The 23,913-nt window shown below is 40.0% G+C and overlaps 1 protein-coding gene across 1 annotated transcript in view; it reads left to right on the plus strand.

The window, feature by feature from the left end:
* Positions 1–2,286: 2,286 nt before the first annotated feature.
* The window catches only part of PRRC1 (proline rich coiled-coil 1), a 35,136-nt gene continuing 13,509 nt past the window's right edge, over positions 2,287–23,913 (plus strand). The window contains exons 1-7 of the mRNA XM_030317310.1: positions 2,287–2,414; positions 7,360–7,484; positions 8,130–8,513; positions 10,653–10,813; positions 13,253–13,355; positions 17,101–17,264; positions 23,324–23,427. Coding sequence (XP_030173170.1) covers positions 7,382–7,484; positions 8,130–8,513; positions 10,653–10,813; positions 13,253–13,355; positions 17,101–17,264; positions 23,324–23,427 — 1,019 coding nt within the window. The 5' untranslated portion in view covers positions 2,287–2,414; positions 7,360–7,381. The remainder of the gene's footprint in view (positions 2,415–7,359; positions 7,485–8,129; positions 8,514–10,652; positions 10,814–13,252; positions 13,356–17,100; positions 17,265–23,323; positions 23,428–23,913) is intronic.

Here is a 23,913-nt window from a genome sequence, read left to right on the forward strand (position 1 = left end):
TGGGAACTTGTGAATGGGAGCTTATTTGGGAATTGGGTGTAGACCCCTAAGGATATAGAGATGAGATCACTCTGGATTTAGGAGGGGCCCTCAGTGCAATGATAGGTATGCTTAAGGAAAGGCAGAGGGAGGTTTGAGACACAGAGACACTAGGGAGAAGGACATACAAAGGTAAGTAGAGATGGACGTTGCACTGGTACAAGTCAAGGAGCATCTGGATCCAGCAGAAGCTAGACACACATGGAAGGATTCTCTCCAGGAGCCTTTGGAGAGTCCCTGCTGACCCTTGAGTTTGGACTTCTGTCCTCTAGAACTGGAAGAGAAAAAAACGTTTGTTGTTTATCTAACCAGTTGTGGTTATTTGTTGGGCAGTCCTAGGAAACTGGTAACAGCTCACATTCAATCCATCGGTAATCAACCTTCAAAATATACCTAGACCAAGTATCACCTCTTCCTGCCCAATTAGAGATACAGGTCAACTCACGTGCTATTATTGGCAACCCCGTGTTAGTCCTTGTGTCCCTACAATGACAGCAATCAGAGAGTGATTTCACCCTGAAGTCAAATCTTGTGAGTCCTGTGCTGAAAACCTTCCACTCCTCATTTCTGTCATAATAGAACCCAAAAGTCTTTACAGGGCCTGCAAGCCTAGATATGATCTAGCCCTCCTATCTCTCTGACCTCATTTCTTACCCCCCCAGTCCCAGTTTCCTTGTTGTTCTGGAAAGGTGCTAAGCACCCTCTCTTAGAGCCTTTGTGTGCCCTTCCTTCCATCCAGACAACCACAGGCCTGCTTCCTTACGGGTCTCTGTTCAAACCTCCTCAGAGAAGCCTTGCTCATTCACCCTATCCAAAGTGACCAATTACTGTCTGTAACTTACTGGTTTATTGATTTTCTTCAAAGTGCTCATTACAAACAGTGTATTTTCCTGTTCATAGCCTCTGTCTGCTGTGAAAATGAAGTGTCAGGACCTTGTCTGTCTTGTTCGTTCTATATTTCTAGCATTCATGTGCAGTACATTGCAGCCAGTAATGAATATTTGTTGAATGAATGAAGAAGCCAACAAACCTTATAGCTGTTAAGGGTTTCAGCCAAACAGGTTGGAGATGGTAACTACTTTCAGCCCCACCCCAAACAGCACTTTTGGAAGAGTAACCTGGATACCTACCTACACCCATTCTCTATGGGCAGGACAAGAGTCACCACCAAAAGGAACAACCCATTGTAGTGGCAAGGCATGATCTAAAGTTTGGGCATAGTTAAATACCATTAACTTTTTAGTGAGGCATTTTAGAGTGCTCATGACTGTCAAGTCCAAGAGATCTATTAATGTGAAATCTATATGTTCCTAACGGAATCTGGAAACAGCAAAAACAAATATTCATGTGTTTAACACGACACAGTTTAAGAAGTGCTTTCATACATCTCATTTGGACTGTTACCTGCCTTAGAGATGACAAATGATACTATTCTCAGCTATGATACTATTCTCAGCTTACAGATGGAAATAGGGAGACGGGAAGAGGCTGAGCGACCTGTACAAGGACATAGCTGCACCACTGGCATTAGGGTAGTCTCAGCCCCAAACCCAGACTTGTGATTTCAAATCCCTTATTTTCCTCCACTGCACGCCATTCGCTTATTTATTTAATGTACATTATGGAGCCAAAACTGTTTCAAGTATTGTTTTAAGTGAGGCACATAAGGTTAAGAAGGTTGATAATCTTTGTCTTGGGTTTTTCAATTAAAAAGAAAAAATAATGTACACGTACTGTGGTTGAGGAAAATGTAACAGTAGCTGCTACCTTTTACCCGCCCGCTGTCTCTTCCTCAGGATGCAAGCCACTGCTGTTATCTGGAAATCTTTGTAAATATGCAAGTCCCCCGTTTGTGAAGCGGGGTCCTGCTTGCAGGTGGGGACTGGACTAGACGACCTTGGCTGGCTCATCTCCATCCCGTGGGCAGCCACGGCACAGGATAAAGGGAGCTACACCTGGTAACGGGGGTGCCGTTCTCGGGTGCGGGGATGTGGAGTGGAAAGCATGATCGTGCTACAGAAGAACGTTTCTGGGGGGAATGCGCCGAGATCCCTCCGGCAGCAGCACCTTAGGTCGGAGGTACTCAGACGGGTTTGACAAGCGTCCTCGGGCTGGGAGGGTGGGGGGCGGGGTGGGGCGAGGAGAGACGCGGCTCCCAGCGGACGGGGCGGGGCGACGCGCGGGGCGGGGCGACGCGCGGTCGACGTGGCAGCCGCAGGGGCGTGCGCCTCCGGTGGCCATCTTGGAGGCGGGGACGCGCGGCGCTGAGCTCCGGCCGGCGTCTTCGTGGTCTTCTCCGAGCTTTACTCTTAGCACCCCGAACTCCACGTCCCGCGCTTTTCAACTGCCACGCAGACGCTCTGTCGGGCCCCCCCCCAGGTGAGCGTCAGCCTGGCAGCGACGGGGGTGCTTGCGGGCGGCGGGATGGGATGCGGGCGCCTACGGGCGCAGTCCCTGCCGGGTGGGCGGGCCGGCCGGCGCCCGGAGATGGTTAGGGTCGCGTCGGAGCCCTGCTGTCGTGGAGTCCCGGCGTAAGCTGTGCGAGCGTGCTTCGCCAGGCCAGCAGTCCCTGCCGCGCTCAGCTCTGTGAGTGCGGGTTGTGTGGGTGTTGTGCCGGCCCTGCGCTCCGGGGCGCCGACCCAGACTGGCGCCCCTGGCCGTTTGGCTCCGCCTTCCAGAGCGCTGAATGTGGGAGCGGGACCGGCGGCAGGCGCCCGCTGACCTTAGGCCGGCCCAGCCCAGCCTGGAGACGTGGCAGAGCCTGCGGGGAGGCCGCTGCCTCCAGGAACAGGATTTCGGCAGCTTCGGCCTTCTCTCGGCTCTGGGGTGCACACCCCGGGCCCGCCCTTGGGAAGTAGCTTGTTTTCCCTAGGTTTCTCCAGTCGGGCCGAGCCCCTTTCCAGAGGGTGTTTGCCTTCTGCTGTCTCTTTGTTCCTCCCTGGAGCCAAGTCTTTAGGCAAGTTTGCAGGAAAGCTCCTCTTCTAGATTGGCCGAGCGATACATCCATTTCTGCATTTCAAAGTAGGTACTTTGAGAGGCACCGTGTACATTCCCGCGAAAGTGACACATTTTGGCATTCCAGCCTTTCTCCTGTAGGGCCGTTATTTCATTCACTTAACGTTTATGGAAGTTCCTTTTGGCCTCACAACTGAGAATGCAAAGGCAAAACTCAAATCCTGCTTTGGCACTGTTTTGTCTGTTAGTGGAGACCGTCTTTTGCGCTAGTAAAACATCAATAATGGCTTTTAGTGCTTTTATCATCAAAGCTGCATTATTCCATTTCTTTTATTGTATTCTAATAAGTAGGCATTCACTTTTTAACAGAAAACTGATGGGAAGCAAATTGGAAGAGGAGGGTCTGGCCAAAGCCTGAGGGCTCAATTTTTCTAAGCCATTTTCATCACTTTCTTTAATGTTAATACATTAATAATACTTGTTACTCTGAGACTTATGCACTAAAACCTTTATCAACTTTGACATTTCACTGTTGTCACGATAGCTTTTCTTTAGAAGGGTTCACGTTTATGCACACAACATTTATCCAGTATTGTCATTAAGCTGTTTCTTAAATAGGGTATCTTTTAAAGACTGAAAAAAATTGACCTTTTGTTGCAGGTTATAGATTGTTTTCATTGCATAGGTCATTTTGCCAACACATTCGTTAGTGTTGTGGCAGCACCTGTAGGAGGAGACGGAATGACCAACAGAAAATGGGGAGATGAAAAGAGGTAGCTTTCGCAGGGAGTGATAAAGTCCCCAGAAGGCCATTTGTGTTCGAGGTTATTGCCCTTAGGTGTATGGGTAGTGAATGAACGGATTTTGCCTCCCTGATCCCCATTCCTTCTTAATGACATAGATGTTTCCTGTAGGTTCACAACCATACTTTTTGAAAGTGTGTATTTCTGCCTCACCTTCTACTCATTGTGGTTGAAATTGCCTTCTAGCCCCGCTCTGCATGGAAATCGCTGTCACTGTGTTCATATCTTAGTTTGGGCAAGCCATTGAATTTTTCAGACATCAGTCATCGTATTTGGCATTTCCACAGCATTTGATACTGCTGCCTGTTCCCACCTTGAAACTCTTCTTTAGCTTTTGGACACTATGGTCTCCTGGTTTTCTTCTTTTTGGTCGTCTCCCTCTTCTCAGTAAGCTCATCTTCTTTCTGCCAGACTATTTTTCAAGGACTGATGGGGTCATCTTCTCTTTTCATGGTATTCTCTTAGGTAACCTCATTCCAGAACATGACTTTAGAGGCTATCAGTAAACTGAAGACATCCCCACCCCCACTTACTTTGAAACCGCAGAGCAAGTCACATGTCTCTATTTGGGTGTTTCAAGGAGCTGAAACTCGACGTGTCCAGTATTAAACACTGCACAATGCCCCCTTCCCAAGAAAGAAGACGTCATACAAATACCTTGACCTCTTCCTGTATCCCTGTCTTCGTGAATGGTGTAGACATCTGTGCAGTTGTGCAAGTCATGCCTCTTCCTGCCACTGCCCCATATCCAGTTCTTCATTCGACCTACTCTCCTCTCTCTCCCGTATCATCACATGTGTCTAGGCCAGAGCTTCTCACCTTTGGCACTTTTGCTATTTGGGGCTGGACAATTCTTTCTTGTGAGGGCTGTCTTGTGCATTGTAGGATCTTTAGTGGTATCTCTAGCCTTGACCTACTAGATGATAGTAGTCCCTCTAGTTCTGACAACCACAAAGGTCTTCAGACGTTGGCAAATGACCGTGAGAGGCAGGATTATCCTCTTTTCCTCCTGCACGTGAGAGCCACTTGTCTGGAGTGTTACCAGTTTTATATGAACCACTTCTATCCTTCTTAATAGTCTCTCTGCATTTACTCTGACTGTCCCGTGTCCCTGTCTGCATACTGTGGTCAAAGGAATGTTTTCATACTTAGGACACAAATATGAATTGGCAAAAGCTGGAATTAGCTTTAAATACATCCTTCAGCAGACCAGTAGCTAAACTGTGGCACATCTATAAAATGGAATACTGTTCAGCAGTTAAAAAAACCTACCTAGTGATAGAGCCAACAACTTGGATGGATCTCCAGAGCATTATGCTGAGAAAAAAAAAAAAAAAAAAAAAAAAAAAAGGCTGATCTCAAAACATATGCTGTATGATTCTATTTAGGTAACATTTCATGAAATGAGAAAATGATAGAGAACAGTCGGTTGCCACGGCTTATGGTTAGTGGGCGGATGCGACAAAGGAACACTCTGAGGGAGTTTCTTTAGGGTAATAGAACAGTTCTGTAACCTGATTGTGGTGTTGGTTACATGAGTCTTTGCAGATGATGAAACTTCATAGAACTACACACACAAACATACACACAGGTGAAAATGCAAATAAAATCTGTAGTTACTAGTATTGAGCCAATGTTAATTTTCTGGGTTTAATCACTGTACCGCAGTTAGGTAGGATGCTGTTGCTGGAGAAGCTGAGTGTAGGGTAGTCCAAGAACTCTGGTCTATTTTGCATCTTTCTTTGAATCTAATTAAAAAAAAAATTTTAAGGCTTATTTATTTTTGAGAGAGAGAGAGGGAGACACAGAATTCAAAGCAGATCCAGGCTCTGAGCTGTGACCACAGAGCCCAGTGTGGGGCTCGAACCAACAAGCCTTGTGGTCATGACCTGAGCTGAAGTCGCCGATTAACCTCTGGAGCCACCCAGGTGCCTCTAAAACTTCTTTTAAAAAGTTAAAACAGAAGACAGAGATTTCATCTCCAGCTTGAATGCTGTACGATGATTTTCTGTTCTTAAAAACCCCAACTCCTTGACCTGGTGTATAAGGTTCACACCGGTGTGGACTGTTGCCTGTGTCTCCAGTCTTCATTCTTCTTTTCTGTTCCGTGCACATGGATTTTCTTGAACTTGTCTTGTCCCCCGCCCTTACAGGGCTTGTTTACCTCCTGTATTTTCACTTTGTCTGGACTCTGCTCTCCTTAGTTCTTTTCCCTTACTTAATTCTATGTATCTTTCAGATCTCTGCTTATATGTGATTGTCTTTCCTCCCTTTCAACTCAATCATATTCCTCTCAAGACTGTGTTTTTACCCATGGAGCACATAATTCAGTTCATTGCACATGGGTGGTATTATTTTATTGTCTCTCCTACTGGACTGTATGTATCCTGTTTGTTTCTGCATACATTGTATGTCCACAGGCACCAGTACAGTGCTTGGCAAACAGTTGACTTTCACTGAGTATTTGTTAAATGAATAGAAACATCAAAAGCAAATTCTGAAGTTTTATTTGGAAGTTTCGATTTTATATTTGAGACAAGCTTGGAAATTTGTCATTTTTAAGGAAGTTTTCCCATATTTTGTACTTCATTATTGTCTTAGGACCTGCTCTTTTTTTAAAAAAAATTTTTTTTTAATGTTTATTTATTTTTGAGAGAGAGAGAGAGAGAGAGAGAGAGAGAGAGAGAAAGACACAGAACCTGAAGAGGCTCCAGGCTCTGAGCTGTCAGCACAGAACCCGACGCGGGGCTCAAACTCACAAGCCGTGAGATCATGACCTGAGCCGAAGCCGGACAGCCTAACTGCCTGAGCCACCCAGGCGCCCCAGACCTGCTCTTTAGTTACTGTATAACATTTTTGCTGAAGTTAATGTTTCCAGTACGTGAAACATATCATTTCACAGTTACTAAAGATGACTTAAGATGTGAACTAGAGATACTGGGAATGGAGCACATTTCAGTTTTATTTTCATGTTAACAGAAATAGCCCACATAATACACTATGGGGAGAGAAGTAATGTTAAGAATATTTAATAATAGGAGCACCTGGGTGGCTCAGTCGGTTAAGTGTCCAACTCTAGATTTCAGCTCAGGTCATGATCTCAGGGTAGTGGGAATGAGCCCTCTGTCGGGCTCCAGGCTAGGTGTGAGCCTGCTTAAGATTCTGTCCCCTCCCCCTCAAAAAATACTGAGTAATACTTAATGCTTAAAAAATTCATTTTTAATTTAAATGTAACAGTGACTGGAATCTAGACATAAGACTTACATACATTCATGTGATAGAAAATTAGTAATTTACTGTTTGAAGTTTTGGGGTAATTAGTTAACATCAAATTATTTCCTAATTACAAAGTATAGTATATGAAAATGTCCCATATTATGTGCATATTAAACATAAGCACAGACTGTTTTCCTAGGAATTTTGACAGATCCTTTATGTAGAAATAAATGGCATTATAAATAGCAAAGACAGATCTCTGTCTCTTGATGATTATTTTCTAAAATTATTCTCTAGAAGTACACTTGATTACCGTGTAATATTTATTACAATTTTATATCTTTACAGTAAACCATAACTGAAGAAAAATGATGGAAGAGAGCGGAATAGAGACCACCCCGCCCGGGACTCCTCCTCCACATCCTGCAGGACCAGCCGCGGCTGCTGTGTCTTCAACCCCCCTTCCTTCAGGTACATGAAGCTGTCGAGTGTCTAGTGTGTCTGGAGGGCGGTGAAGACACTTAACTTTTCTCAGAGTCAATTAGAAGACTACATATTTACAACTCTTGTGATCTTTGCCAGGATGAAAGGAAGGAGCCTTTCTTATTTAAGCCCGCAGGTAGAAAACGTTATGTTTTGCTTTGGGTCAAGTTTTGTTCTTTGTATTTATACTGACTATATTAAATCATCTTCTTATAAAAATATCCTAAGAAGCACGTATTGGTTTTGTCTCATGTTCTGTGGGTTTGATGATTAACTTTCTGGCCAAAATTTTTCAGCCAGTATGTAGGTTTTTATGCTGAAGTTAGCAGTGGTGAAAAACAGCTCTATTTTATTAAAAATACATCCAAAATGAATGAAAACACAAAGATCTGCTTATGAATGGGACTGTAACTTAATTATATACGGCTGCCTCTTTTACTTAAGAGAGTTGAAAGTCATTTGCACTCAGTCATATTTGTTGTGTAATTCAAATTGTACATTTTAAATACTCAGTTATGGCTTGCTTGTTAATGTGTTAGATTTTGCAAGAAAAATGTGATAAGATACTTTGAAAATCAAGTGAAAGCATTTTCAGTCTTCTGTTTTTTTCCCCCTCCCCACCTGTTTTTTTAGCTGCAACCGGTTCCTTTTCTTCTCCAAATGTGTCCTCCATACAAACCTTGCCGCCGCACGTGTATGCCACCCCCCAGCCGCCCCTCCCTCCCGTGAGGCCCTCTGCACCCCTGGTGCCGCCTTCACCCGTCCCTTCTGTCCCAGCGCTTGCTGCCTCCGTGCCACCTCCGGGTTCGCCAGCACCTGCTGCCGCATTCACTAGCCCTCCTCTGTCCCACTTCCCTCCTCCATCTTCTGCCCCAAACACTCTCTTACCTGCACCCTCTTCTGGTCCTCCCACATCGGGGTTTTCTGTTGGGGCGGCTTATGACATTACAAGGGGACATGCGGGAAGAGCTCCCCAGACACCCCTGATGCCGTCGTTCTCTGCACCTCCCGTCACAGGTAATCCTCTATTACTGATACTTTGAATTAAATGGCTGTAGGTAATGTTTAAGTATGTGGTTGTTGTTTTTTAATAACTGTTCTATTGAGAAATAACTTACATACCATATAATTCACCCCTTTAAAATATACAATTCAGTGGTTGTCAGTTTTTACAGAGTCCTGCAACCATCGCCATCATCAGTTTTAGAACCTTTTAATCACACCGCCCCTCCCCCCCCCCCCCCCCCCCCCCCCCCCCCCCGCCGAAAAGAAGCCCCATTGCTCTTAGCAGTCACTCCTGACTTGCTCCCAACGTTCACAGCCCAAAGGAAGCATTCATCTGCCTTCTGTCTCTACGAATTTGCCTATTTTGGACATTTCATATAAATAGAATCATGCATTGTGTGGCTTTTGTGACAGGATTCTTTCACTTAGCATATGTAGCATGTTTCTGTACTCTGTTGTTTGTCGTATGGATATTCCTTCCACGTTTTATTTCATCAGTTGATGAACTTTGTTTTGTTTCTACTTTTTGGTGTTATACATACTGCTTTTATGAACATTGGTGTACAAGTTTTCATGAGGACATGTTTTCATGTCTCTTGGGTATATACCTAGGCACGGGATTGCTGGCTTTGAGAAAATGCTAGACTTTTCCAAAGCAGTTGTACCATTTCACTTTCTCCTCAGCACTGTCTCTGTATTACTTTTTTTTTTTAACTTTGTTGTTTCTTGCTGCATTATTTTTAGCTCCTTTCTTTAAGCTCTGGAATGTTCTCATGTTTTGACTTTTTTTTTTCTTTAAAAAATTTTTTTTAATGTTTATTTATCTTTGAGAGAGACACAGAGCATAAGCGGGGAGGGACAGAGAGAGAGGGAGACACAGAATCTGAAGCAGGCTCCAGGCTCCTAGCCACCAGCACAGAGCTGGACGCGGGGCTCTAACCCACGAACCATGAGATCATGACCTGAGCTGAAGTCGGATGCCCAACTAACTGAGCCACCCAGGTGCCCCATTGACATTTAAACTATCGAAATAAAGCTGTTGTTAACTTAGTAAATGCTAAAGGTAATATGTTGTAAAATGTACATGTTTAGTACATGAAGTGCAGTTTCTCCTACAGAGAAATACCAGGGTGAAATCTAGTGTTTCTTAAAGCTTTACTTGAAAGGTTATATGGGCAGAATGGTTCAGGAAATAGTTTTATTTAGCCAGGTAAAAATTTAGAACCAAATAAAAGTTCATGTATACCTTAAGTTTGTGGTGTTGGGCCATTTTCCTTTTCTAAGTTGGTTATACCTACTTTTTTGTCTTCCCTGAATGGTTTTTGAAAACCAGTATCCAAACTTCAGCCTTGTCATCTTCTGCCTGTTACTTCTCCTTTTACAAAAAGAAGCTACTTTTTTGTGATTTTTATTACCAAGGTTTCTGCTTATCTACCTTTAAAAACAGAATTTTTAGTACAGTATAATACGTACGTCCATGAATGTGTGAATTTTCTATTTTGAGTTCAAGTAGAGCACATGGAATATGTACTTATTGTCATATTCTTTTATATGATAGGCTTGGGTGCTCACATCAATTAATTTTATGCATTAAAGGGATTGGAATTATAGCTGCCCACATCCAAGTGCTAAATAGGGCCAATAGGAAGTACTTTTTGATATACATTTGGTCCATTTTCGGGACACTTCATAAAAATGTCTACAGAAAGGGAAAGAAATTTGTTCTTTGGAATCTTGTTTCATTTGTATTTTATAAAGATTTAGGTGATTCTTGGAGTACATAACTCAATCCTGAAATGCCTGAGTATAGGGGTGCCTTGGTGGCTCAATTCGTTAAGCGTCGGACTTCGGCTCAGGTTATGATCTCGCGGTTTGTGAGTTCAAGCCCCACCTCAGTCTCCATGCTGACTGCAGAACCTGCTTCCCATCCTCTGTCCCCCTGCCCCCCTTCTGTCTCTGCCCCTCCCTGGCTCATTCTGTCTCTCTCAAAAATAAATAAATATTAAAAAAATTAAAAAAAAAAAAAAAGAAATGCCTGAGTATATATTCACATTATTGAAGCTGTTTTGAGCTACTCATCTCATACATCTTTTTACAGGAAATAGTTTATGAAATAAATTACACATACTAGAAATTTTTGCCATTTACTAGGTATCTTGCCGACTCCCATTACTCAGCAAGCCAGTTTGTCATCTCTGGCACAGGGACCTGGAACCACATCAGCCATTACTTTTCCAGAGGAACAAGAAGATCCCAGAGTTGGTAGAGGTCAGGATGAAGCATCTGCTGGCGGACTCTGGGGTTTTATTAAGGTAAGGGGTATTTAGTGTAAAAACCAGGCTGAACTTTTTAATTCTAAAATTATTAGATGGCCATTAGAATAAAGAACAAAATGATATAAGGAAAAGTAAAAATTCTTTTTAGTGTTATGACCAATTTTTTATAGTTTCTCTCCATCTTTTTTATGTGCTTATCTGCGTAGATAGATCTTTTCTAAAATTAAAGTCAAAATGGGGTAGTGACACGTGGACACTATTTTGTGTCTCGTTTGTCCTTATGTAGCACATATCAGGAACATCTTCCAAGCCATAAACATTCTTCAGAAATTTTCTTTATGGCTGCTTTGCCCTTCATGCCGTGGCATTTATTTCCCATATTTTGCTAATGGACTTTAGTATTCTCAATTGTAATTCTTATAATACAGCTGTGATGAGCATGTTTGTAGGCAGATCTTTGTGCTCATCTCTGTTTTGTTGAGGTTAATTTCTGATGAATGTCAGCGTGAACAGAGTGAATGTCTGACTGTCCCAGCATTTTTCATTTGTCAGCACTGATTATGAATTTGAAATACAACTTTTTCTGATTTGATAAACAAAAAACATACCTTGTTTTAATTTGTATTTCTTCGTTACCAGATTTGAACACTTTTTTCATGTGATTTTTTTTGCCATCGTATTTTTTTTTCTTAAGTCTCTAGTCCTTTTCTTTGCCCATTTTTGAATTGGGATGATTTTTCGTCTCTGAACAAAAATTCATAAGAGCTCCTAATGTAGTAAGAATGTTTTATTATATGCCATCATATGTTGCAGTTTTCTCTATTTTTATCATACATTTAAATTATATTATCCTTTTTTTGACACAAAATCTAGATTTGCAGAAGTTCTTCATATCAGTGTTATGGTTTTTTGTTTTTTTTTTTTTTTATGTTAAAAATGACCTTTTACCACCACAATATATCATGAATGTTTTTCTGTGATTTCTTCTAATTCTTTTATGGTTTCATTTTTTTTATACCCACCAGTTTATCGTTGCTGATACTTTATTACATGAAGTAGAAGTCAAACTTAATTTTTTTCTGACCACTTACTTGACTCTGGCAACATCGTATCGCAGTGTTTTGATACGTCATCTTTATTTTAATTACGCAACTGTGTGTTAATGTCATTTTCTGGACTTGTTTCTCTTCCATTGTTTGGCCTGCCCCTGCAATAGTACCTCACTATTTCGATTATTATTGACTCTGTTTATTATTATACTATTATTTATTGAAAGTTGACTCTGTGCTCAGGGAGATTAGGAATATTCATTGATGAGTAAGATATAAAGGTCATTTCCAAGTGCCTGCTTTTGCAGTGATTTATCAGTATTTAATTTTATAAGTTTGCAGGTTTCTCTTAAGAATTTTTTTTTTACTAGTCTTATGCATTTATTTCTCTTAATGAATTTTGGAATCACTCTGACAGAGTTTCTCCCAGTATTCTGCGGAGAGTTTGGTTACAATTTAATTATATATTAAACATATTTTTAAATTGCTAAGTAGCTAACTTATTTACTACATTTGAGCTTTGTGTTACACAGGGATGGTATTTTTCTAAGCTTCCTTTTTTTTTGTTTTAAATCCTTCTGTACTTTTTAAAGGTTTTTCCTTATATAGGGATTACTACTAGTTTCCTTTGTTAATAGCATGTGTTATGAACCTAACTTTTTTCTGATTCCAGTTAGTTCAGTAGTAGATTGGAAAAGCCTGCTAGTCAGATGCCATCTCAGGAGGCACTTCTCCCTAGAAGTCTCTTACCACGGGAGAAGTACAGCATAAGAAGGGAATACTCAGACCTAGTTCCTTCTGCTTAATAGTGTGGTTGTAAGAAGTGAGAGGAATGGGTCTGGGTTAAAAGAGAGAATTTGGGGATGAACACAACAAACAAGAAGCAGGAAAAAAGAAACGTTAGTAGAACATAGCAGAGTAATACATATTAATAGGTAACTTGTGGGGAATAAGGGTGAGAAACATTACTATTTTTATTTTTTGGTTAGGGAATCAAGTATGAGTTTATGGAGACATCTCATTACAGTTTTTATTTGGGACCTTAATGGATAAGTTTTGCATAGTCTTTCATATAAATAAGTGGAAATGAAATGCAATAAGAATATGTACATACAGAGAAATGATCGTGTGTGTGTGTCTAAAATGAATACGTATGAATATATACATCCACAAAATGAATACATACACATGTGGATATACAGGCCAGTGTGGTCTGTAGACTGCTGTGGGTCTGCGATAAGAAGAGAAATTGAGGGTAAGCATTTTGAAATCTTAACAGCAATTTGACATTGCTATAACCATGTTTTTCTTACATTTTACAAAATCACAGGTCTACCATGTATCAGAAACTTCAAAAAAGTTTTCTTCCACCGTCAGGTGTTCTGTAGTTAGAATGGGCATTTATATATTAATTTGTCTTGTGCAGGGTGTGGCCGGAAATCCCATGGTGAAATCTGTGCTTGACAAAACAAAACATTCGGTGGAAAGTATGATTACGACGTTGGACCCTGGCATGGCTCCGTATATCAGTATGTACTTAAGATAGAGCTGCGTCTGCCGTATGGTTTTAAAGTATATGCCTTTGTCAGCCACTCACTGTGACCCATAGTCTTGTAATCATTGGAGATCTTATGTTCTTGATTATAAGTCTTAGCGTTGGCAATCTTAACTTTTTCTTAGTCACAGATACATTTTGAAAACTCCACAGAATCAACTTTGGGAGGAGTAAAACCCATATGAATTGGTATAGTATAGTTTAATTGCAGTTAGTGTATTTTAATTGTAAATGTGGTTGGTATTGTTTTGTGTGAATTGTATTTTATTCACTGTTGACATTTGAAATGATGCTTTGTTTATATTTGGTTTTGATAATTCTCCACTTCATCTATTTTAATTAAGTGATTGTGCTTACCCTGGGAATATTTTTAGAGGGAGTTGATCTATTTACTAATGTCTGATTACCAGGTCTGTTGGGGAAGTTATTTTAACCACCTTTGAGTCCCCATTACCAAGAATTCTCCAGACAGATGACATAGACATACATGTTCCATGCTGTTTAATTTTGAAGGTACATGTTCTAATATGTGAACAAGCATAATCGTTAGCAGGATCAGTGACCAATTATTAGTAATTCTATTAAAGATAACAACTTAAAAGCCAGAGCCATGCACCAGGTACTTGAACAGAGATTTTGAGTAGCAAGGGAAAAGTTAGTAGCTTTCAGGAGTCTTGATATTTGGTGGTTGGCTAGTAAATGTCAAAGGACAGGACCTAATTGTAATGACTATCCTTTATTAAGTGGTTGCTCTGCCAGGCAGTACTTGTCATAAGACCTCTTCAGGGTAAGTATTTGCTTCAAGTTGGAGATGAAGAACCTCAGTTAGGAGAGATTATTATCGTAGGTCGTATACAATTTGGTGGAGCTAGATTGAACCCATGTTCAATTTGTTTTTACACTTAGCCACTTGCTTCTCTGGAAATAGAAAACTGAATCAAGTATTAAATCAGCTGAATTGTTCTTTGTGTTTGTAACCGCCAGAGGATTTAGAAATTGGACCCTGTCATAGATACTGATTTCACGTATTCATAATAATCGAGTTTGACATAATTAATGCATCATATATATTCTTCGCAAGCTCATGTTTTGAACGAGGGAAGGAAAGCAATTCGTGTCTTTGAAGCTCTTGCTATTTTAACAGGTACTGTGTTAGACTGTGAAAGCAGTTATTTTACCATGACAACAAGCCCCCTGAGGTGGCAAATGTTTTTCTGTGAAAAAACAAGCTCATTGACTGCCCAGAGGTGACAAAGCTAATCGAGTCAGGACTCACATCCTGGGCTTTTTTTCAGGCCAGTGGTCTGCGTGGCATCATGAAAAAGGCAGAAAACGAAAGGGGTCGGGTTGCAGGGGAAAATATCAAATAAATTGTCTCCCAGCAAATATCGTAACGTAATATATAGTCTTAATCAGTTAACTATAAAAAGCAGTAAAACTGATGGGAAAAAGCCAACTCTTTAGTTACGGTGAAAGCAAGACCATTCTAACAAAATTCAAAAAAAATATTTTTACGGAAATATTCTAGAAATCATTACAGTTTCATTTGTATCAAGAAGGCACAAGAATATTAGAAATGGATTTTAACACAATTTAGCTTCCTGAATTCTTAAAATTACTTTCCTCGTCGTCATTAAAGGTGGCACTGCTCATCAAAAAAAGGCTGAGAAGCCTTTTGAGCTGAAGTTTAATCGAATGGTACTCAGCTAGAGTCAAGAGATAGGTGCCACATGGAGAAAAAGTTAGAAAAAAAAGTGTATTTGTTCTCTCCTATGAGACTCAATGCTTTTAGGTTTTAGTAACTTAAGAAACTCTAGTACAGATGGGATCTGTGGATCATCCTCTTAAATAGGAAGAAAGATTCATGATAAAAAGCCCAGATGTTTTGAAAATATTTTCAGCTGTTCCACAAGATGTTTATTAGGGCATACCATAACATTGTCTCTGGGGCAAAATATTTTACACTACAAACCGCTTTCTTGATCTTTGTGACAGCCATTAACGCCAGGTGGCAAAGTATGCAGTGCTTAGAAATAGGTCTTTGAACTCAGTATGTCACAAAATGTTAGATTAAGGTTTTAAAAAAATATTTAGGTGTATTTATCAAATTACCCTGTGTAAATGGTACACCGTTTTTAGAAGTGATATATTAAAAATGTTTCAGAATTTTTATTTCATATTGCTCTTTGCCTTTTTAGATTTCAAGTTTTATATGTATTGGTACTTCCATTTCCTTATATGCTTGCATATTAGGACAATAATAGATGTACAATTTATAGCTAGATAACCCATTTATTTATGGCATATGCTGTTTTTTTCTTCTAATGATGGAGACGTAGGATAAACAGGTTGACTCACCACGTAAACTATTTTCTAGATAAAAAGTACGTTTCATGGCAGCCCTTGTTGAGTGCAGAACTTTTTTACAACTCTGACACATTCCTTATTGTCAATAACAGCCTTCATTTTCATTTTCTGTAACATACCCTAAATGTGTAACTTGGGTTCCACAAGCCACGTATTTAATTTCTGTGATCGCTCAGTTAGTTGAAGGACTTGGAACTCCAGCATCCTCATGGTATCAGAAGTTTACGCATAACAGGTGTGTGTCTTTGTTAACTTAAAGCAGGAAAACCATTGTGATTTGCAGTCTTAAAAATGGCAATGTGTTTTATCCAAAGTGTAAACTTCCCAGAAAATGAAATCTTGTGAAATTAATAGAGCAACATAATAGAAAACTAAACTTTTTTCATAGCTGTTAAAACATTATTTCCCAAATTGACATCTGTGGAAGACTTTGTAGGAGCTGTCATTAGATGCTAAATAAGTAGTCCATGAACAGACGGAAAGTATGGAAAGTACTGGGTTAAAGCCATGAATTTTAACTGTTGGTTTTCTGAGACTCTTAATGTTCCCTGTGGATTTCTTTTAAAAAAAATTTTTTTTTTTAATGTTTATTTATTTCTGAGACAGAGAGAGACAGAGCATGAGTGGGGGAGGGTCAAAGAGAGAGGGAGACACAGCATCAGAAGCAGGCTCCAGGCACTGAGCTGGCAGCACAGAACCCGACGTGGGGCTTGAACTCACAAACCGTGAGATCATGACCTGAGCTGAAGTCGGTCGCTCAGCCGACTGAGCCACCCAGGCGCCCCTCCCTGTGGATTTCTAAGAGAGAAATATGTAGAGCATCTCTCAAGCTTGTTTGATCACAAAATGGCTGTTTTAAGGGGATCTACTAATATACCTTGGAACAGCATTTCATAGGAAAACAACTGTTGTGCTCTATTTGTGGCAGATGAGATGTTCAGAACATTGAGAAGGTATGCAGTATCTCCCGCCTGCAGATTAGACTGTCTCAGGTAATGCATTAAATGCTCATTTTTAAAAGTCAGGAAAAGTTGGTAGTTTGCGTCCAAGCACTTGGAATAAGATGCTGTTAGATTAGAGGGTGAAAGTGTGTCTGATAGAGCAGATGGTGTAGTGAAAGAGGATTTCGGAGTGTGAGAGACCTAGGTTTGCATCCTGACATCATCGCAAAATTGTTACGTTACTGTTGGCAAGGTCTTATCAGTCTTAGCTTCCTCAGCCTATAAAGAAGTTGATAATCTGTGTCTTGCATTATTTTGTGAGCTTAGTAATAATTATGTAATGTTAGCATATGACAATGATTAGGACAATTCCATTAATCTGAAGTTGAAATTTTTTTCTTGTCTTGGTAGAATCTGGAGGTGAACTGGATATCGTAGTGACCTCGAATAAAGAAGTGAAAGTTGCCGCCGTCCGAGATGCCTTCCAGGAGGTCTTTGGCTTAGCTGTGGTGATAGGGGAAGCTGGACAGTCCAATATTGCCCCACAGCCGGTCGGGTATGCAGCTGGGTTAAAAGTGAGTAATAGAAAACTTTTTCAGTATATAGAAACTGGCAGCTAATTTTTTTCAGAATTCTGATAGTAATCCTTTGGTCTTTATGGAGCTAATGGCTTTTTACATTCTGAATTATTGATCGTCTTGGTTTTTAATTAGACAACCGTTGTGTAGTTTTACTTTAAAGAAAGGGTAGGTTTCAATGATGGGACGGGAGGAAAGACGTGGAGAACACAAAGAATAGTTAGTGCTAAGAGAGATCTTAACCCAGTGTTAGCATGTAATTTATCATTTTATAGTGAAATTATAGTATCTCTTGAATTCTTTATGCTTTTTATTGCTTCACTATAAGTAATACTTTATACTTACGTATTTCTTCATGGTTTGGAGAAGTCTAATATATTTGAAAGTTTCCTGATTATTAATGGGGTGCCAGTAGGCAGGTGCTATCTCGATTGACCCTACAAATGTCCCTTTTGCCTTGTACTTGGTGAAGGGACTTAGCAGTCATCTGGAAAGATTTTCTTAGCTTCCTTGCCTTGATTCTTCCTCTTCTCCATCCTTTTAATTCCTTTGTCTTAAAGACCTGACTGCCTGGCACCTACCTTATAGGTACAATACCTGTGTATAACCAGAGTTTTTCAGGGTCTCCTCAGTGTATAGAAACTTTTAAAATCTCATTAGCACTAATATCAAAAGGAAGACGTGGTCTTATTTTTTCCATAATGAAGGAAGAGGATCTTGTGATGAAGTTTGTAGCAGGGGCAGATGATAGAATGACTTGTTTTAAAAAGATATTTCACACCACTGCATACTCACACCACCATTTAAATTTTACAGTTTGTCTTCTGGCCTGTTACAGTTCAAAACCTTGTCCTAAATCTGTGTAAAACCTGTCCAGTTCCCAGTGAACTAGAGCTGGTTTTCTTAAGCTAGCGAGGATTCAAGTTCCAAGAATCCGGGGGCGCCTGGGTGGCTCAGCCGGTTGAGCGTCCGACTTCGGCTCAGGTCATGATCTCATGATTTGTGGGTTCGAGCTCCACATCGGGCTCTGTGCTGACAGCTTGGAGCCTGGAACCTGCTTCGGAATCTGTCTCCCTCTCTCTCTCTGCCCCTCCCCTACTCATGCTCTGTCTGTGTCTCGCTCAAACATTAAAATTCCAAGAATCCTATCCTTTCTCTCATACATTTTTTTACCACCAGCATATAGACGTGCAATGCTCGAGCAAACGAATACTGAACAGGTCATTAGCATGCAAATATTTTTCTCACCTTAAATAAACCAAAGAAATTTTAACAAAATTTTTTACCTCATTTAACTCATCATCTTTCACCTTAATTTTTTATTATTTTGTGCTTCTTTTTGCAGCAGAACTTCTCCAAAGAGTTGCTAATCCTGTATCTCTAATTCTTGCCTTCATAGTCTCTGAAACTCAGCCCAGCCAGGCTATCAGCCTGACCCCACAGAGAATGCTGTCCAGGTCACCAGTGGTCTCCATCTGGTTTTACCTGTCTGTAGCTTTTGAGACACTTAGGCTTCTTTAATGTTTTTTTCACTTCTGGGGTTCCACATGTTTTTCCCCCGCCTCACTATTTGTTCATTCCCCTTGTGCTTCCTTTGTTGGTTCCCTCTGATGATTTTGTCTTTATCTGCATTCCCTCCCTTGGTGAGCTCATGGTGTCCTATGGCTTTAAATGCCATCTGTGTGCTGACAGTTTCAGATTTCTGTCTCTAGCACAGACCTCTCATGTAAACTAGATTTATGTAAAAGTTGCCTTCTCAACATCTTGAGTGCCTCAAACATCCACCTGCTTTTCTTTCCTCCCAGTCTGCCCCTAGCCTTCTCCATCTCTGTTGATTGATGGCAGCACTATCCTTCCATCTTCCCCAGTGAGAAATGTTAGAGTCACCCTTCTCTCTTTCCCCATGTTCAGTTTATGAAGAAATCTTGTTCGTCCTGCCTTCATGGTGTGTCCAGCCAGCATTTGACTTCTCGCGTCTCTACCGCCACTGCAGTGCCTTGCTGGAATCTTGCCATCCTCTCTGACTAGGCCATCCAGCTGTTACGGTTACCCTGACAGAGTAATGACCTTGTAGCCCTCTAGGTCATTCTCAGCAGAGTGGCCAGATAATCCTTTCATATCATACATCAGAGCACATCACTCTCTTTTTCAACACTTTATATTTCACTCATCGTAAGCCCACGTTCCTTAAGTGGCTTCCACGGCCCCTCACAGTTTGGCTGACGTGGCCTTTTGTTTCTTCTCTCGGTGCTACAACTCCTGGTCGTCCCCTCGCTCACTCATGCCAGTCACAGTGGCCTCCTTGCTGCTCTTCATACTTGCCTGGCCTGCTTATCTTTGTAGGGCCTTTTCACTAGGTCTTTCCTCTGTCTGGGACGTTCTTCCCTCCAACATGTGCTTGGCAGGCTCTTTAAACCTTTAAGTCTTCACGCACATCTTGCCTGCACGGCAAGGCCTGTCCTGACTGCCTTGTTTTGTCCTGCATTTTGCATTTTATTTCTGTGGTTCTCAGCACCTTCTGATGCACTGTGTCATTTTGTTTTGTATTTGTGTTTCGGAATGTGTCCCCACAAGAATTAAGTTCCTCAGGAGTAGGAATTTTGGTTTGGTTCAGAGATGTGAACTCTTAAAGTGCTTGGTGCTTTTCAAAGTGAGTATCTAACAGTTTTATCAAGATGTCTGAACTGCAGACATCAGAACTAAAAATTCTAGGGTATGTTTTTAAAATTATTAATTTTCTCAAGCAGTCTGATACACAAGACATTTTCATTGTGGGATCTGCTTTCAGTTTTGGTTTAACGTCCTATCGGTTTCATGAGAAGAGTAGAGATTTTTTAAGCTCACTTAAGAGCACTCTAGCTGCCCCCCACCCATCACTATCCCTTGATTGTACCTCCACAGTCACACAGTGGTCTTAAGACTGGTCTAGAAGTACCTCTGTGGAGACACAAACATTTTGCAGGGTCTCAGGAGAGCCCAAGAGCTTTAAGGAATTCAGCTTCAGCATTTGAGAGGCTCTGTTTTTTCCCTTTGGGAAATGAGACCTACCTCCTCCCCACTAAATGTTCATATGGTACATTGCCCCAGAACATAAAATGCTCTTGAGTGTCATTTGAAGGGACGGTTCAAATACTGTGTTCAGTGTTGGGAATACAAATGACATAATGATGAAGTAAAATCTTGTTTGTTCTCATCAATACTGAAAAAGGACCGACACAGTTGTCAGCTTGATAGGTCATTAATAATTTTTGAAGATAAATAACCATGTGATATTTGGAGTGTAACTCAAAATTTCATGGTTTTTAAAAGATGGGTCTGAAATATTTTGTTATGTCAAATATTATTACACAGAAGAGATTTAAAATTGGGGTGCCTGGGTGGTTTCATCAGTTAAGCAGCCAACTTTTGTTTTTGGCTCAGGTCATGATTTCATGGTTCTCTCACGTGAGTTCAAGCCCTGCATCGGGCTCTGTGCTAACAGTGTAGAGCTGCATGGGATTCTCTCTCTGCCCCTCCCCTGTTCGTGCTCGCTCTGTCTCAAAAGAAGGTACTTAAAATCATTAGGTGCTGTTTTTGAAAGGCTTATGGAAATTTTTTTCTGCAAGAAAAGCTTCATCTTTTAGATAATAGATAATATTAATAGCTCAGTATGTTGTGATTTTTCTAGTGTTTGACAGATTCATTTTTATTATTGTTTTTTTCCCTTCACACATACAGATTTCTTATAAGAAGCTTAAAATCAAAATTCACAGAAACTGATACACAGGAAAATCCTTCATAAATTTATCAACTATTTTTTCCCCACAAACAGCAGAGGGAGCTAATGAGAAGAAAAGTAATGTAGAATCCTAGAATTTAAAATTTCAACACAGATTTTTTACTCTCCATCAGATTTTAATTAAATGACTTTTCTCACCTAAACCCAAGTTTTCCTTTAAGCACACGAGAGTGTTTCAGGAAATAAACCTGCCGTAATTAAAATTAGGAAGCTTCTGAAACATGTATGCCAACCATTAATTGTATGGAAAAGCCAATGATAGTTATGACCACTGTTTCATAACTTCTATTCAACAGATACAGATAAAAATCCACATGCATTTTAGAAGTATGGGATTTTGATTAAACCAAATTGCTTAGTATAAGCTCTTAAGAGTACACAGTAAGCTCTGGTGGCCTTTTGTGGATTGCTTCCATTTGAGATCATTACTTCATTGTGGCCTCAAAAGTACCTAATTCTTGATTCCTTACACTTCTGAAAATGAAGTTAAAATGTGTTCTCAAAACATGGATGGGGGCTCTGCTTAAAGTGTCTTTATTTGTGACTCCAGAAGATGCCATACCTAACGTCATGGGAGAAGAGAGGCACATATAACCCTCTCTTTGTGTTCCTTGACAAACCCCTATGTGGTAGGATAGTAAAAAATGAACAAGTTTATTTTCCTGAAAGCATTAAATCTAGGAATATTTTGTTGTGCATAGCTGAGATACCTTCTTCAAAGAGGGTTGAATCTCCTAATAGTTTTTACTGAGTTAACAGTAAAATAACATTTATTTAAACTTATTCATAATCAGAATTTAACCATAACTAACTTCCTCTTGGGAGGAGTAACTGGGGCAAATTTACATTTTCCAGTATAACATCTCTTAGATTTTCTTTCAAATCCAATAGGTGCCTCCTCATTCACTGTTACTAGAAAATTTACACTATTAAGATTAACATGAGTGATAAAATTTTTTAAGAAATCCTTTATTTCTTCCTTTATTTTTTTCATGTAGTTCGACACTATGTGAGGTACTGGAGAGATAAGAGTAAGCAAAAATACAGTCTTGATACTATTACAGTTTCGTTCATTCTTTCATCCATCTTTATAAGCTAATGTCTTAAATTGATTTACCCATTTTCTTGCAGTTATCACTTTCTTTATTTCTGTTGTCTCTAAAATCAGTTCAGTTGTCTCTAGAAGTGCTCTTGCTTTTAAATTTTCATTTGAGGGGCGCCTGGGTGGCGCAGTCGGTTAAGCGTCCGACTTCAGCCAGGTCACGATCTCGCGGTCCGTGAGTTCGAGCCCCGCGTCAGGCTCTGGGCTGATGGCTCAGAGCCTGGAGCCTGTTTCCGATTCTGTGTCTCCCTCTCTCTCTGCCCCTCCCCCATTCATGCTCTGTCTCTCTCTGTCCCCCCAAAAAATAAATAAACGTTGGGAAAAAAAAAAGTTAAAAAAAATAAATTTTCATTTGATAAGCATTGACCACTTTTTCTCAATCACTACTTAGCTCTGTTACCCATAGTAAAAATAGGTTAATGTATTCTCCATGGCAAGTTTTATTAAAAATTAGAACACATTTGTCTAACTTTTTAGACATTTCCTGTCACTTCCCTTATCACTGTTTATGAAGTAATTCAGATGAAAGTAGGTAAACAGCAACCTTATTGTAAACTTGTAGTTTTGTATCGTAAGATATGTATTGATGATATTGAGTTATGTAGCATTGTCAGCCCCTCAGTTTTGTTGCATAAATGGTATTTTCCTGAATAAATCTTGGTGCAGTATATCCATTTGCAGTTAAAAATACATCAACTGTCATTTTGGTGCTTATTTTAAGGCTATATTTAAAGGAAATAAGAAGAAAGAGGGAAAAAAATTTACTGTTGATACGATTGCCTACCTAGGTAACTCAAGAGCAAATTGAATAAAAACTATTAGGACTAAAAAAAGATTTATCAGTAAGATATCCTCTTGACAGATCAACATTAAGAAGTAGCACACAGTTTTCATATTAGTACAATTAGTACCAATTAGAACATTAATGTAAAAATAATCCATTTTATAGTGACAACCAAAGTAATAGTGTATATGGAAAGTGCTCTGTAAACGTTAATACGGAGGAGAACATGACTGGACCCTTGTACTGTTTATACTTCTGTATTCTTTGGATATATGCAGTGGGTATATAGGTGTGTTTGGTGTAGATGTATATATTCCTTATGTAACCATGAATTAGTATATAGAATACTGAGTAACTTGAAATGGCTTCTAACCTGTGCCGTTGTCATTCAGGGCGCCCAGGAACGGATAGATAGTTTGCGTCGAACTGGAGTGATCCATGAAAAACAGATTGCTGTGTCAGTAGAAAACTTCATCGCAGAATTGCTACCTGACAAGTAAGAGGCTTCTTTTCTTTTAACATAATTAAAAATTTTTTTTTCTTGTAATGAGAACTTTCACAATCTACTCTCTTAGCATTTTTCAGATACACAGTACAGTATTAACTATAGTCACCGTGCTATATATTTTATCCCGACTTATTTCATGACTGAAAGTTGATACCTGTTAACCTCCTTCACCCATTTTAACCACCCCCCCCACTGCTAACCATCAGTCTATTCTTTGTATCTGTGAGTTTTTTTGTTTTTTTTTTATTCCATATATAAGTGAGATCATGCAATATTTGTTTTCTCCGACTTATTTCCTTTAGACTCTCCTTCTTTGTTCATGGCTGAATAGTGTGTGTGTTTGTGTGTGTGTATGTATCACAATTTCTTCATTCTTCCACTGACGTGCTTAGGTTGCTTCCATGTTTTGCTAATTGTAAATGCTGTTGTAGTGAACATTGGTGAGGGGTGCACGTATCTCTTCAAGTTAGTTTT

This window comes from Lynx canadensis, chromosome A1 (assembly GCF_007474595.2).
Source record: "Lynx canadensis isolate LIC74 chromosome A1, mLynCan4.pri.v2, whole genome shotgun sequence".
NCBI lineage: Eukaryota > Metazoa > Chordata > Mammalia > Carnivora > Felidae > Lynx > Lynx canadensis.